The 11,394-nt window shown below is 38.6% G+C and overlaps 2 protein-coding genes across 2 annotated transcripts; one reads left to right on the top strand and one right to left on the bottom strand.

Annotated features, from left to right (window-relative positions):
• Positions 1 to 234: 234 nt before the first annotated feature.
• On the bottom strand, positions 235 to 4,168 carry LOC133742119 (ABC transporter G family member 1-like). Its single transcript, XM_062170070.1, has 8 exons — positions 3,625 to 4,168; positions 2,857 to 2,936; positions 1,900 to 2,364; positions 1,703 to 1,789; positions 1,450 to 1,579; positions 1,146 to 1,333; positions 941 to 1,027; positions 235 to 858 (listed from the first exon to the last, which is right to left on the bottom strand). The coding sequence occupies exons 1-8, from the start codon at positions 4,091 to 4,093 to the stop codon at positions 235 to 237; spliced, it is 2,130 nt and encodes a 709-aa protein (XP_062026054.1). The 5' UTR covers positions 4,094 to 4,168.
• A 5,605-nt stretch (positions 4,169 to 9,773) lies between these two features.
• Positions 9,774 to 11,393, top strand: LOC133724601 (uncharacterized). The gene has a single exon (XM_062151364.1). It carries the CDS (start codon positions 9,774 to 9,776, stop codon positions 11,391 to 11,393), a length of 1,620 nt encoding a protein of 539 aa, XP_062007348.1.
• The last annotated feature ends 1 nt before the right edge of the window (position 11,394 follows it).

The following is an 11,394-nucleotide window of genomic DNA, read 5'->3' as shown; positions in this document are numbered from 1 at the left end:
TAGTATAGTTATATATATTTTTTCTTTATTATATGCAAGGCTTACGCCTTCACAAGGCTCTCCCGAAAACGCCTCGGATTGCGCCTCAGCGTTTTAAAACATTGGTTCTAACAACTTGAAGCATGGTTGAATACTTGAATAGACATGTCAATGTATTCTACATACTATTGTAGCATATACAAACAATAGTCTTGCTTACACTGTAGGCTAGGAAGATGAGTTACCTATTAACTTTTAAGAACTGTTAAGAAGAGCTTTGATGATTGGTGCGACCTTTTCACTTGTCTTGATGATTCCAAAGAACATGAGCCTGTAAACAATTACCATTCCAAACAAAATGGCAAGATCAACCCACTTAGAGTAGCCCATCTCCATTTGCCAAATACTCTTCAATATTTCTTCACCAGTAATGATGGGTGGCCCTCCTGCTTGATTACTGGGAAATGTTAGTCCTTCAAACTCATTCTTGTAGAATCCTTGATTTACATACTTGTGGAATCCAATATAGTACATTGGGTATCTCCAGAAGGGGTTTGGAAGATCGTGAGGTTTTCGGAAGAAACCTCCATTCAACAACATCACTCCTAGAATTCCAGAACCTGTGATAACACCCATGAGGAAATCTGGCACAATGCTTGCTACAATCATCATCAGGCTCTCAACCAACATCAGACACACAAACAGAACCAATGCAAAATAGGTGAAGTGGTCAAAGCTCTTCTGAAGGCCAACAAGGAAATAGGTTATTGCTCCAGGAATTAAAGAGATCATCAGTAAGTATGGAATGGAAGAAAATGAGTTTCCAACAACAAATGCAGCAGCACCATAGTGCCCGTTTAATCTTTCACGCTCGAAAATCTGGTTGGTGACAGAGAAAAGGGGTCAGATTATCAATAAAGAATAATGAATATATGTGTAGTGCATGACTATGCTTACTCACCTTCATGTCTTCTACAAAAGAAGGAAATCCACCTATTGCCATGAAAGTTAAGAATGCTGCAACAAACATGAGCATTGATGCTCTATCCTGAAAAAAGTACATTCATTTTGAAGGTATTAAATCATTGGCTAATGTACTAGAACAGCTAAAATGGTAGAACATTAGGACACAAACATCTCACTCATATCTTCACTAATTAAATTACCTGTATTGAGTCAAAAGTGGAGTCAATTTCATGATAAATAGTCCCTACACATAAGCACATGGCAATGTAAATTGCAAGACGAAGCCAGTAGTAGCCTAGATCTCGGTACATATTCACGAATGATCTCCTTGTCAAAACCAGGCATTGAGTTATAAAGTTGGCTTGGCTTCCTTTCATTAGAGCTCCACCTTTCTACCAGACAGTAAAAAGAGTAAGGTAATCATTAAACCTTTTGCTTTATACCTACATTCCTTGATAATACTGGAATTGGAGATGGATCATTCCAAACCATAAGACTAGTAACTGACCTGTTGGCAAATTTCAGTTACTCGGTGCTCAAGTTGCTTGAAAGTTCCTGAAGACTTGTATGAATTTATGAGAATCTCAATTGCTTCCTCGGTGCTTGTTTTTCCATCAAGCCCTTGTTCAATGTCCTAAAATTCAATACTGAAGTAAACTTTTTGCTACAGTTTCCATAAATTCATGCTACAAGGATAGAAATTATTTTCCTGCAAAAAAAATTCTACAGGGATAATAATTGTTATAAGAAGACTTACACTATCAAAATCCTTGTTTATAGTTCTCAGGCAGTGATCTGATGGGTTTCTCAGAGCTGGGCATGGGAAGCCATTTAAAGCAAAAAACTGCACCATGACAGGTACTATTGTTTAAGTGTTTATAAAAACTCAACTTTGTTCCCATGAAAGTCAGAATAATACGTGAATTCACATTCATTCTCCAAAGGAAGCAATACCTGTTCTGCCGCTGAAGCAGGGCCAAAATAGACTGTTCTACCAGAGGAGAGAAGACAAAGATTTTGGAAAAGCTCAAACACTTCACTGCTAGGTTGATGAATTGATGAAATGACTGTCCTTCCATCACGGTGAGCCAGTTTAATAATGCGGTTCATGACATGGTAAGATGCTGCACTGTCTAGTCCACTAGTAGGCTCATCGAGGAATAGAAGCTTCGGACGAGTTAAGATTTCAATGCAGATGCTAACTCTTCTTTTTTGTCCACCACTGAGGCCTTTTCTCCTCCAACCTCCAATTCTTGTGTCCATGGAGTCTTGCAAACCCATCTCCCTTATCGTCGTCTCTGCTCTTTCCTTCTTTTCTGTTTTCGACATGGAGTTAGGGAGTTGTAGTTGTGCCGAGTAATTCACAACTTCCCTTACTGTTAATGTTGTCATTAGCGTGTCATCTTGTGTCACATATGCCTATACCAATGACGATATAGACATAAGTTTAGGATCTGAATTCTTATTTCCAAAAAAAATGAGAAATTAATAAATATTTAAGCCTATTAATTTCGAATAATTCTAAACCAGTGTTATGAAAATCTCTCTGCACAGCGTCCTAGCCGGATTCAAAAAAAATATTTAAAATATTTTTTTAGGTCAAATATGACACTTTTAAATTATATGCTTAACTTTGCCAAGTATAGTTTTTTGTTTTAATTACACTCATTTATATGTTGCATAATAAAATAAAATAAAATAAAAATAAAGTAAATATTCGTCTAAGCCTTGTCTAAACACCTAGGCACTAGGCCATTCTCCATCGCCTGCCTACCGCCGTGCGATTTTTATAACAATAGTTTCAACATGATCACTTAACTTACATTAACCCCCGTCAACAATTCACATGACAATGTATTGATCAGTGAGAATTTCAGAGCGCCAATCCCATGTTTTATTCAATTTTCTTACCGAGGTTCCGTAGGCAAGATTTTCTTTCCGGCCATTGATTAAGATCTTTCCTCTCTGCTGTGCGCTTGAACTTAGCCTTCCTGAAAAATTTAAAGTCTGTATTTTAAGAGAACAAATTATTATATGGAGAAGACTTGTACATGTCTAATTAGTTAGCTCAGTGGTTAGAGCACCTACTACCTATGTATGAAGTCATGGGTTCAAGTCACCATGGAGGCATGAGTGAAACCCTTTGATCCTCTTAATAAAAAAAGAGAAAAAAAAAAATATATATATATGGAGAAGACTTGCATATTTAAAGTACCTCAACCCTAATCGATCTCACCTTTTACTGAACCATATTATTTCAACACAAAACCATTAATTAATTACTTGCTCAGGTCTCCTAAATTCCTAATCACCCATGGTTGGAGTTTGTGTGATATTGTTCTAGAAACGCTAAAAGCGTTTTACGGTGCTTAATTTCTGAAGTAGCACATATTTGCTGCTTCCTTGGAAAGCACTTCCTTAGGTCTGTACTCATTGCAAGGAAACAATGTGAACAAGTTTTATCAATATATTAGCCCAATAAGTTTGTCTATGAGCAAATATAGAGATCCAGATTTGTTTCTCTGGAGTACTGATTGCTAATATTCAACCAATTAGTAATCCAAGATTCCAGACTTTTTTCAATTATTCCTATCGGAAATAGGATTGACTACAGATTCGAGCCGTAGAACATGGTATTCACCAAGAAAACAAAGAAATAATTTATATTCGAGTATATACCTGCCAAAGCATCCAAAAGGGTCGATTTGCCACAGCCAGAAGGACCCATTATAGCCAAAACCTCACCAGGTTGAGCAAACCCAGTAAGCCCCTGCAAAATCATCTTCTGCCCACTTTTCCTATAACCTACTCCGACCCACAAGTCCTCCCATGTCAAAGAAATACCATTCTCTCTTGACCCAAGTTCAACATGAGTAGCACCACTCCTTCGGACATAAGCATTTTCAGCTTCTAGTGACTTTTCAACCGCAGAAGCATAAGCAGTACTAGTAGTAGTGCCTTTGAATCCAATGCTAAATGGGAAAATCCTTTCCATGCTAGAACATGATAAGGATATGCCATCTTCTGCAAAATCATGAGCAGCACTACTCTTGATCTTGGTGTCTTCCACTGGTGATAGTAATAATCTTGAGGGGCTTGGACTTGGTGCCCATCTTGGAAAGTTGGCTGGAGAGGAAGAAGACTCCATGGAAATGGCTCTCTTTGCAGTTTCTTAGGTGAAGGGTAAGAGTTGCAGTGTGTTATTAATGCACAACGCTACTACTCACCCCAACTACGATTTAAAGCTTTCAGAAGTGTCCTTCGTTTATCATCAAATTGTCATTGCCAAAAAAAAAAAAAAAATTATCAAATTGGTAAGGCTGTCAAGATAAGTTCAATAATGCCATATAGTACCCTAAATAGTATGATCTGCAGCCGCTGGGGAACTATATAGTATGGAGCAATGAATGACGTTACATTTTTGCTGTTTCAAATCAAGCTAAAAAGTCCTTGGATGTTGTGCCTTTCACTATTAGGGCTAAAAATAGGCTCGATACAGCTCGTGTTCGACTCGTATTCGGCTCGATTTTAGCTCGTTCGGCTCGTGTTCGTAAGATAAATGAGCCGAGTTTGAGCTCAATATTAGGTTCGACAAAAAAACGAGCCGAGCTTGAATAATGATGTATTCGGCTCGTCCAGCTCATGAGTAGCTCGACGTTTGTTAAAACTCGACTCATGAAAATTTATAATATAAATAAAAATATAATTTTTCTAGTCTCAAATCATTAATTCTTTTTATTACCTTAATTTTCAATTGGAAGAGAATCTGAGAATTTAAGTAAAATAAATTACAATAAAGTCAAAAGGGATTTGTGTGATGGTTAGACATTGGATTAATTATTTTAAATTTTCTTTCTTCTTTTTTTATTTTTTAAATTTAAAGTCAAATGAACCCAGCCGAGCCTATTCAAGCTCGAGCTCGTCCAATAAATTGAGCCGAGCCAAGCCTAGCTCGAGCTTAAGAAAAATATTCAAGCCGAGCCGAGCTTGAGCATGAAAAAAAAATTCAAGCTTTAGCCCGGCTCGAACTCGATAAAAAACAAATGAGCCGAACATGATCACCTTGGTATTCGCTCCGGCTCGGCTGATTTACACCCCTATTCACTATCCAAGTTGGAAAAGGGTGTTCACGGCTCCATTCGCTTAAATGCGTTGTTTGTCGCCTTAGCCTAAAAGGGTCGCCTTCATTGATTTGATGATAAAATTCAAAATAGACAAAATACAAACCTCAACAATTTAAGAGAAAAGAAAAAAGATAAGAAAAAAGGACACGAGAGCTAATGAGACCCTCAAACAATTAACAGTCGGTTTATAGATAAGACATGTTTTTTTTTAAACAAAATATCGCTAAAGAAAGTTTCATTTTTAGTTTGGACAATACTTGGCTGACCACATTCCTAACCATACATATATTCAGCCATTCCTAACTATACCTACGTGTATCTCCTAAAATCTCAACACCTATGTTTTTTTTATTTTTTAATTCAAAGTCCTTCTCCTCTTCTTCTGTTTTCTCCTTCTAAGAACTCTTCGTCCCCACATGGTTATGAGTTTCTCCAATCTCCATACCACATAGAGTGATGGTAGAGTGATTGTGGTGGAGGAAGAAGCAGCCTCAGATCTTCTGCTAATTGTTGCTGCTGTCTCTCTCTGCAACCTCTCTGCTGCTGTTAGTGGCTCAAACTGGTTTGATCTCTTCCCTTTTGCTTGTTTCTTTGCCCACAGACCCTTCATGATCCACTGAAACCCACAACCCAAAAACCAAAAATAGAAAACAGTAATTAAGAAAAGGACTACTAGCTAGAAAAGAACAAACCTTGAGTTGTGATGACTAATGAGTACTTGGCTAAGAACAAGAGTATCAGTTGGCCTAAGAAGCTTGATGCGTGTGATTTCGAACTGAACTAGAAGTAGATGTAGTCTTCTTCCCATTGGTCATATCAAAATTCTTGTGATAATGATCGATCATCACCATTATTATGATTAGTACCATTGGTTTTGGATTTGGGATTTGATGAGGGAGAGAGGAAGAATAGATCTGGATCATCTAATGGCGGAGGAAGAACTCAAATGTTTTTTTTTTTTAGGGAAATGACACGTGTCAATCTGTGAAAGAAACACGTTGTGGTTGGTTAGGAGTGGCTGACCATATGTGGTCAGCCAAGTATTATCCTTTTAGGTTTAGCCTTTTTTAAATTGAAGCTACAAAAATTAATCACAAATTAAGCTACAAATTTCTAAAATATATTATCGGCAGTTAGATATATAGCATTAGAGCATCTTTAGCAATGCTAGCCATTTTTGAGTCAAATTTTAGCTAAAGTAGCTAAAAAGTCATTTTAGCTAGCCACTTTAGAATTACGTCTGCATCAATGCTCTCTATTTCAGCTAGTTTTGAATTTATATTATTTTTTAAATGAATATTAAATAGTTTAAATGTATTTATAAATTACATAAAATAACTTAAAATGAATGTTTTAAATTATAGAGAGCCTCATCCCGCTCTCTATATTTAGGAGCGAGATAGCTAAAAGTTATAATAGAGAGTCACTTAGGAGTCTGGTGCAGCTGCTAAAATAGATAAAAAACTAAACATGCTCTCCAAAATAGCTAAGGAGCCACAATAGAGAGTCTGATAAAGATGCTCTCAACCGCGTCCGAAATGGATAAGCTGCTGCTTACCAATTTGTATATGTAGTAGAAAACCATCTTACAAAGACGTATGTGTAAACAGGGGAATCTGAAAACAAATAGAATGCAGACACGTGTACAAAAATAATAATTTTATTAATTTAAGTGCGAGTTACAATATTTGGTAATCCTCTGATTCTATCTCCGACGATGAATTTCACTCAAGGGCTTGACGCTTGATCTTGAGTGGTACAATGATCACGAGAGTTGACACGTGACGATAGCTTTGGCTTGAAGTTGGCGAGGAACTGGTTATTTGACAGCTTGATGGTTCTTCACGAACTTGGGAGGCTTCAGAAATTTTGAGAGTGTTCTCTTCTCTTTTTTTTGGCTGAAGTCCTTCTCTTGATTTGAGAGGGGGTATTTATAGTGTCGGCGTCTCTCTCAATTTGAAATGCCTTGATGACACGCAATTAATTGCATTTTTCTTAATAACATAATCAAATCAATCAGCCTTAATTAACTGATTTAATCACGATCATTAAGGAAGTAGCCAATCAATTTGATGGCTGATTTTAATTGTTTTTTCCTTAATAATATAATCAAATCAATCAGCCTTAATTAACTGATTTAATCATGACCATTAAGAAATTAGCCAATCAATTTGATGGCTAATTTTAATTGTATTTCATTAATAGCATAATCAAATCAATCAGCTTTAATTAATTGATTTAATCACGACTATTAAGAAATTTAGCCAATTAATTTGATGGCTGATTTTCATCTTGATTATCAATTTAAATAAATTGACATCTAATCAGCAGACGAAATTTAATACTTGATTTGACTCGGAATCAATTGATTTAATTTGATTGATCTGCCTTAATATCAATTGATTTAGCCGGAATAAATTCATTTATTGCCGTCGGGCCTTTCATGTGTCGCCAAGTGTCGTTCTCTGAGTGTGCGTGATTTTGCTTACTCACAAGCCACGTGCACATTTTGTAGGACCCACATGCCGACTGTGTTCGTTCGGTCATAATTTCAAGTGTTGACCGAATTATTTAATGAATTTTATTTTCATTAAATTTTTGGTGTCTACAAATGCCCCCACTTCCAGGTGCGCCGTAAACATGTTGTCACGTGTTGGAGGTGTGACTTGAAGTTTTGAATTTGACTCTTTTTTTTTTTTTGGTCGCCTTGACTTTGACGGCTTTTCCATTTTAGCTTGTCGCAATGCTTTGCTTTAACGGAGCTAGCTTGTAGAACTCCAAAGTTGTAGAGATTCCCTTAGAATCTTGATTTAATTTTGTAGAGATTCTCCCGAAATCTTGATTTAATTTTGTAGAGATTCTCTTGCAATCAGGATTTAATTTTGTAAATTTGGTAAGGACTCCAAATGGGCAAGTGACAAAACCCATAATATAAGAGTATTTTTGTTTAATATTTATGGAATGGATCATTGATTTCTTTCCGAATGGGATATTTATTCGCAAAATTTCAGCAATCAATATAAGCATCACATAAATTGGTGCCATATATAGCAGAAAATATTGGATTCCGGCGATATTTTCCTAGTCTCAACTAGGAAATGATCCATTGACCTTTCAATATAAATAAGGGGAAATGATCATTTACCCAATTTTAGCTTAAAAATTGCCCACTTACCCAAACACTCTAAGAGATTATTTCCCTAATACCCAATTAAGTATTTTTTTAATTCATTTTTGGGACAATTTTGCCCTCTCCTTCTTTGTCACTTTGAGAAATAAGTCATTGGAGACCTTGTTTGACTCCGGTGGCGGACTCCGGCGACCGGTGACCGGACTCAAGCGACCGATGACCGGAATCCGGCGTCTGAATTTATTGCCCCCTAATAATACCCAGTAACCATATTATTGCCCCCCAGTAATCATATTATTGCCCCTCAATACTCATATTATTGCCCCCCAATACTCATATTATTGCCTCCAATAATCATATTATTGCCCTCCAGTGAATTGCATAAACTCCCAAAACCAAAATGAATACACTACAGGCACAATTGATCAATTTATATGCATATTATTGCCCTCAATACTCATATTATTGCCTCCTAATAATCATATTATTGCCTCGCAATAGACATGTATAACTACTCAATAAAACTTTCACCAACGTGGCCCGCTTGGACTGAAAATAGATCGAAGAGGAGAGAGGTAGTGCAGAGTTCGATCAATCCCATATTTGTCAAATCCGCAGAGTTCTTAATCGACAGTGACTCCAGCCCCTGACACAGAGCAATGCCGTCGAGCTGGGACCCAACCGCCGAGCACAGCCCATGGAACTGGCCAAGCTTGAGAGCTCTCAGTCTGGGACACTTGGAAGCAAGAACCTCCAAGGCCAGTCCACTGTCCCTCACATTCTTACACACATCTAGTACCAGCTCTTCCAGCAAAGGAAGCCTGGAGAAGAAGTCGATCAAAGCCGCCCGCCCAATCTGAGCGTCCTCCGATGTGAAACCGTCGTCGTTTGGATCCCCACGCGCTTTGGCCAACGACGACGTATCAATGAGATGGACGACTCTGAGCTCCGGGCAATTGCTCGATATGGCCAAGAGAGTCTCCTCCCTGACGAACCCTATGTATCTAGGATAGAACATACAAGCAGCAAAGAGCTGCTGAAGCTTGGGGCAGGCCTCGGTGATGTATCGGATCTCGTTGGTTTTGAAACCCTCGGTAAACGACGCCGTCAGGAGGTTGAGCTTGGTGAGAGAGCGGGCCACGTTGGGATGGGAGGAGAGAAAAAATAGATCGAAGAGGGGAGGGGAGGGGGGAGAAAGAGAGATTGATCAATTTCAATTTAATAATAGGGGCAAAATTGTTAGTTCTGTTTTGTTTTCTTTGGGCTTTGTACCCCCTTTACACCAAAAAAAAAAAAAACATCTTAAACGCGCACTGCTATTGAACGCGCCCCACGCGCGCGATTTTTCTCTGCTCCAACGGTCTCTCTTCCCCCCAATTGGAGCTAATCCCAGATCATCTCAACCCGATTTTGTTCCCGTCGGCCTCCCTGTGGCAACGACGACACCCACCTTTGTCTTCTCCTCCACCCCCAAGGGGTGTGGCGGAGGAGAGCCTGCTTCGTCAGCTCCGCGTAAACGTCTACACTACGATGACGATGTTTCACCGGCCTTTCAAAACATCTGCTTGGATTCGATGGAATCAACCCCTACTGAATCAGTTCCCCAAGCCGCTGCTCCGTTGAGCTACGCTAGTACTCTACTCCAACCTTTGGGGTCTAGGGTTTTAAGCAGTAAGGCTATGCTCGGTGATTTCACTCTTGAAGATGATGACTATGAAATTTCTGAAGGTAAGCGTGGTCCAAACATCAGTTTTTCTCAAAAAGTTGAGGAGAAGCTCAATCTAGATTGGAATTGTGCAGCTATTGTCAAGTTGATGGGCAACCCCAAATCTGATAATGCCTTTGAATTTATGCATCGTGGTTTAACTCGAAAATGGAAATTAAAGGGGCCATGGCAATTGATTGATATTCCAAATGGGTTTTTTGTTGTGAAATTTCAACTGTTTGAAGATCTGGATTATGTTTTATGTGGTGGTCCTTGGATTATTTCCGGGCAAACTCTTGTTGTCCAAAAGTGGAGACCAGATTTCAACCCCATGGTTGAGAAAATTAATAGGATGGCAATATGGGTTCGAATTTTGGGTCTACCCTTGAAGTATTTCAAAGATTTCACCATGAGGAAGATTGGTAACCTGATTGGACCTGTTTTGAAAATTGACAAAGTTACACTTGCCCAGGCAAGAGGAAAGTTCTGTAGAATCTGTGTGGAAGTGAATCCCAATGAACCGTTAAAGCCCTTTGTGGAAGTTGATTTTCAGGCGTATGGGGTAGTCTATGAAGGCATTTCTACCATCTGTTTCAACTGTGGTGTCTATGGTCATGTAAAGGGTCAATGGCCATATAACACAGAACATGAAATTGTGCAAGACACCACCGTGGATGATACTGTGCAACCACCTATTGCTTCGAACCCCACTATTGAGGAACCTGTGAGTGCTCCTGCTACCCATGAGAAAGCAATGGAAGAGGATAAAGCTGAAACTAAACCAAATAACAAGGCGACTCAGGGTCCTTCGCCAACTCAAAGTATGGACATGGGTCCTTGGATGGTAATGAATTACAGGAATAGGAAACCAATGAGCAACAATAGTTCTACAACTAAGCAGAAAGCTAATCAGGGTTCGAGGTTTGCTCCCTTACAAGATAATGTAACTGAAGACACTGAGAATCAGAGAAAGGTTTCTTCCACCAGTGAGAAGACTACTGAGCAAAAAGTTGTGAAGACGTGGAAACCTATTCAAAAAAACCAGGTAAGCAGTAGTAAAAATGATAACGCCACTGTTATTGCAGGTAGTGCTGCTGCTAAAAACCATCCCAAAGCTGCACCTCTCAAGGATGTCTCTAATCTGCCTTCAACTTCAAAACCCTTGAGTGTGACCTCTAAAGCTACGAAAGGTACAATTAACAGGAAACTTATGATATCTATTGAGTCTACAAAGAGTCCTATTACTGAGTTCCCTATTCTGAATGCCTTTAAGAATATAAGCACAGATACACATATTTCTAAATCTATTGATGGTGAATTTGGGAATTCCCCACCTGAGGAGGTAATTGTTGCTTGCGAGGTAGATAAGTCAATTTCAGATAGCTCCATTCCTCCTACTAATGCCAATCACATATGTGAAAATGACAAAAAGGTCAATATTGCTCCTGTTCTATCCTCTCCAGATGGGGAGGATATGATTGTTGCCTGAA

The sequence above is a fragment of the Rosa rugosa genome, chromosome 1, assembly GCF_958449725.1.
Source record: "Rosa rugosa chromosome 1, drRosRugo1.1, whole genome shotgun sequence".
NCBI classification, from domain to species: Eukaryota; Viridiplantae; Streptophyta; class Magnoliopsida; order Rosales; family Rosaceae; genus Rosa; species Rosa rugosa.
The sequence above is the reverse complement of the archived record's forward strand: the minus strand, read 5'-3'. Positions and strand labels throughout refer to the sequence as shown.

Coding starts and splice junctions, on each gene's coding strand:
- LOC133742119 (XM_062170070.1), bottom strand. CDS start 4,093: ATGGAGTCTTCTTCCTCTCCAGCCAACTTTCCAAGATGGGCACCAAGT. Junction 1,580..1,702: donor TAAACAAGGATTTTGATAGT/GTAAGTCTTCTT, acceptor ATTGAATTTTAG/GACATTGAACAAGGGCTTGA. Junction 1,028..1,145: donor CCACTTTTGACTCAATACAG/GTAATTTAATTA, acceptor TACTTTTTTCAG/GATAGAGCATCAATGCTCAT.
- LOC133724601 (XM_062151364.1), top strand. CDS start 9,774: ATGGAATCAACCCCTACTGAATCAGTTCCCCAAGCCGCTGCTCCGTTG.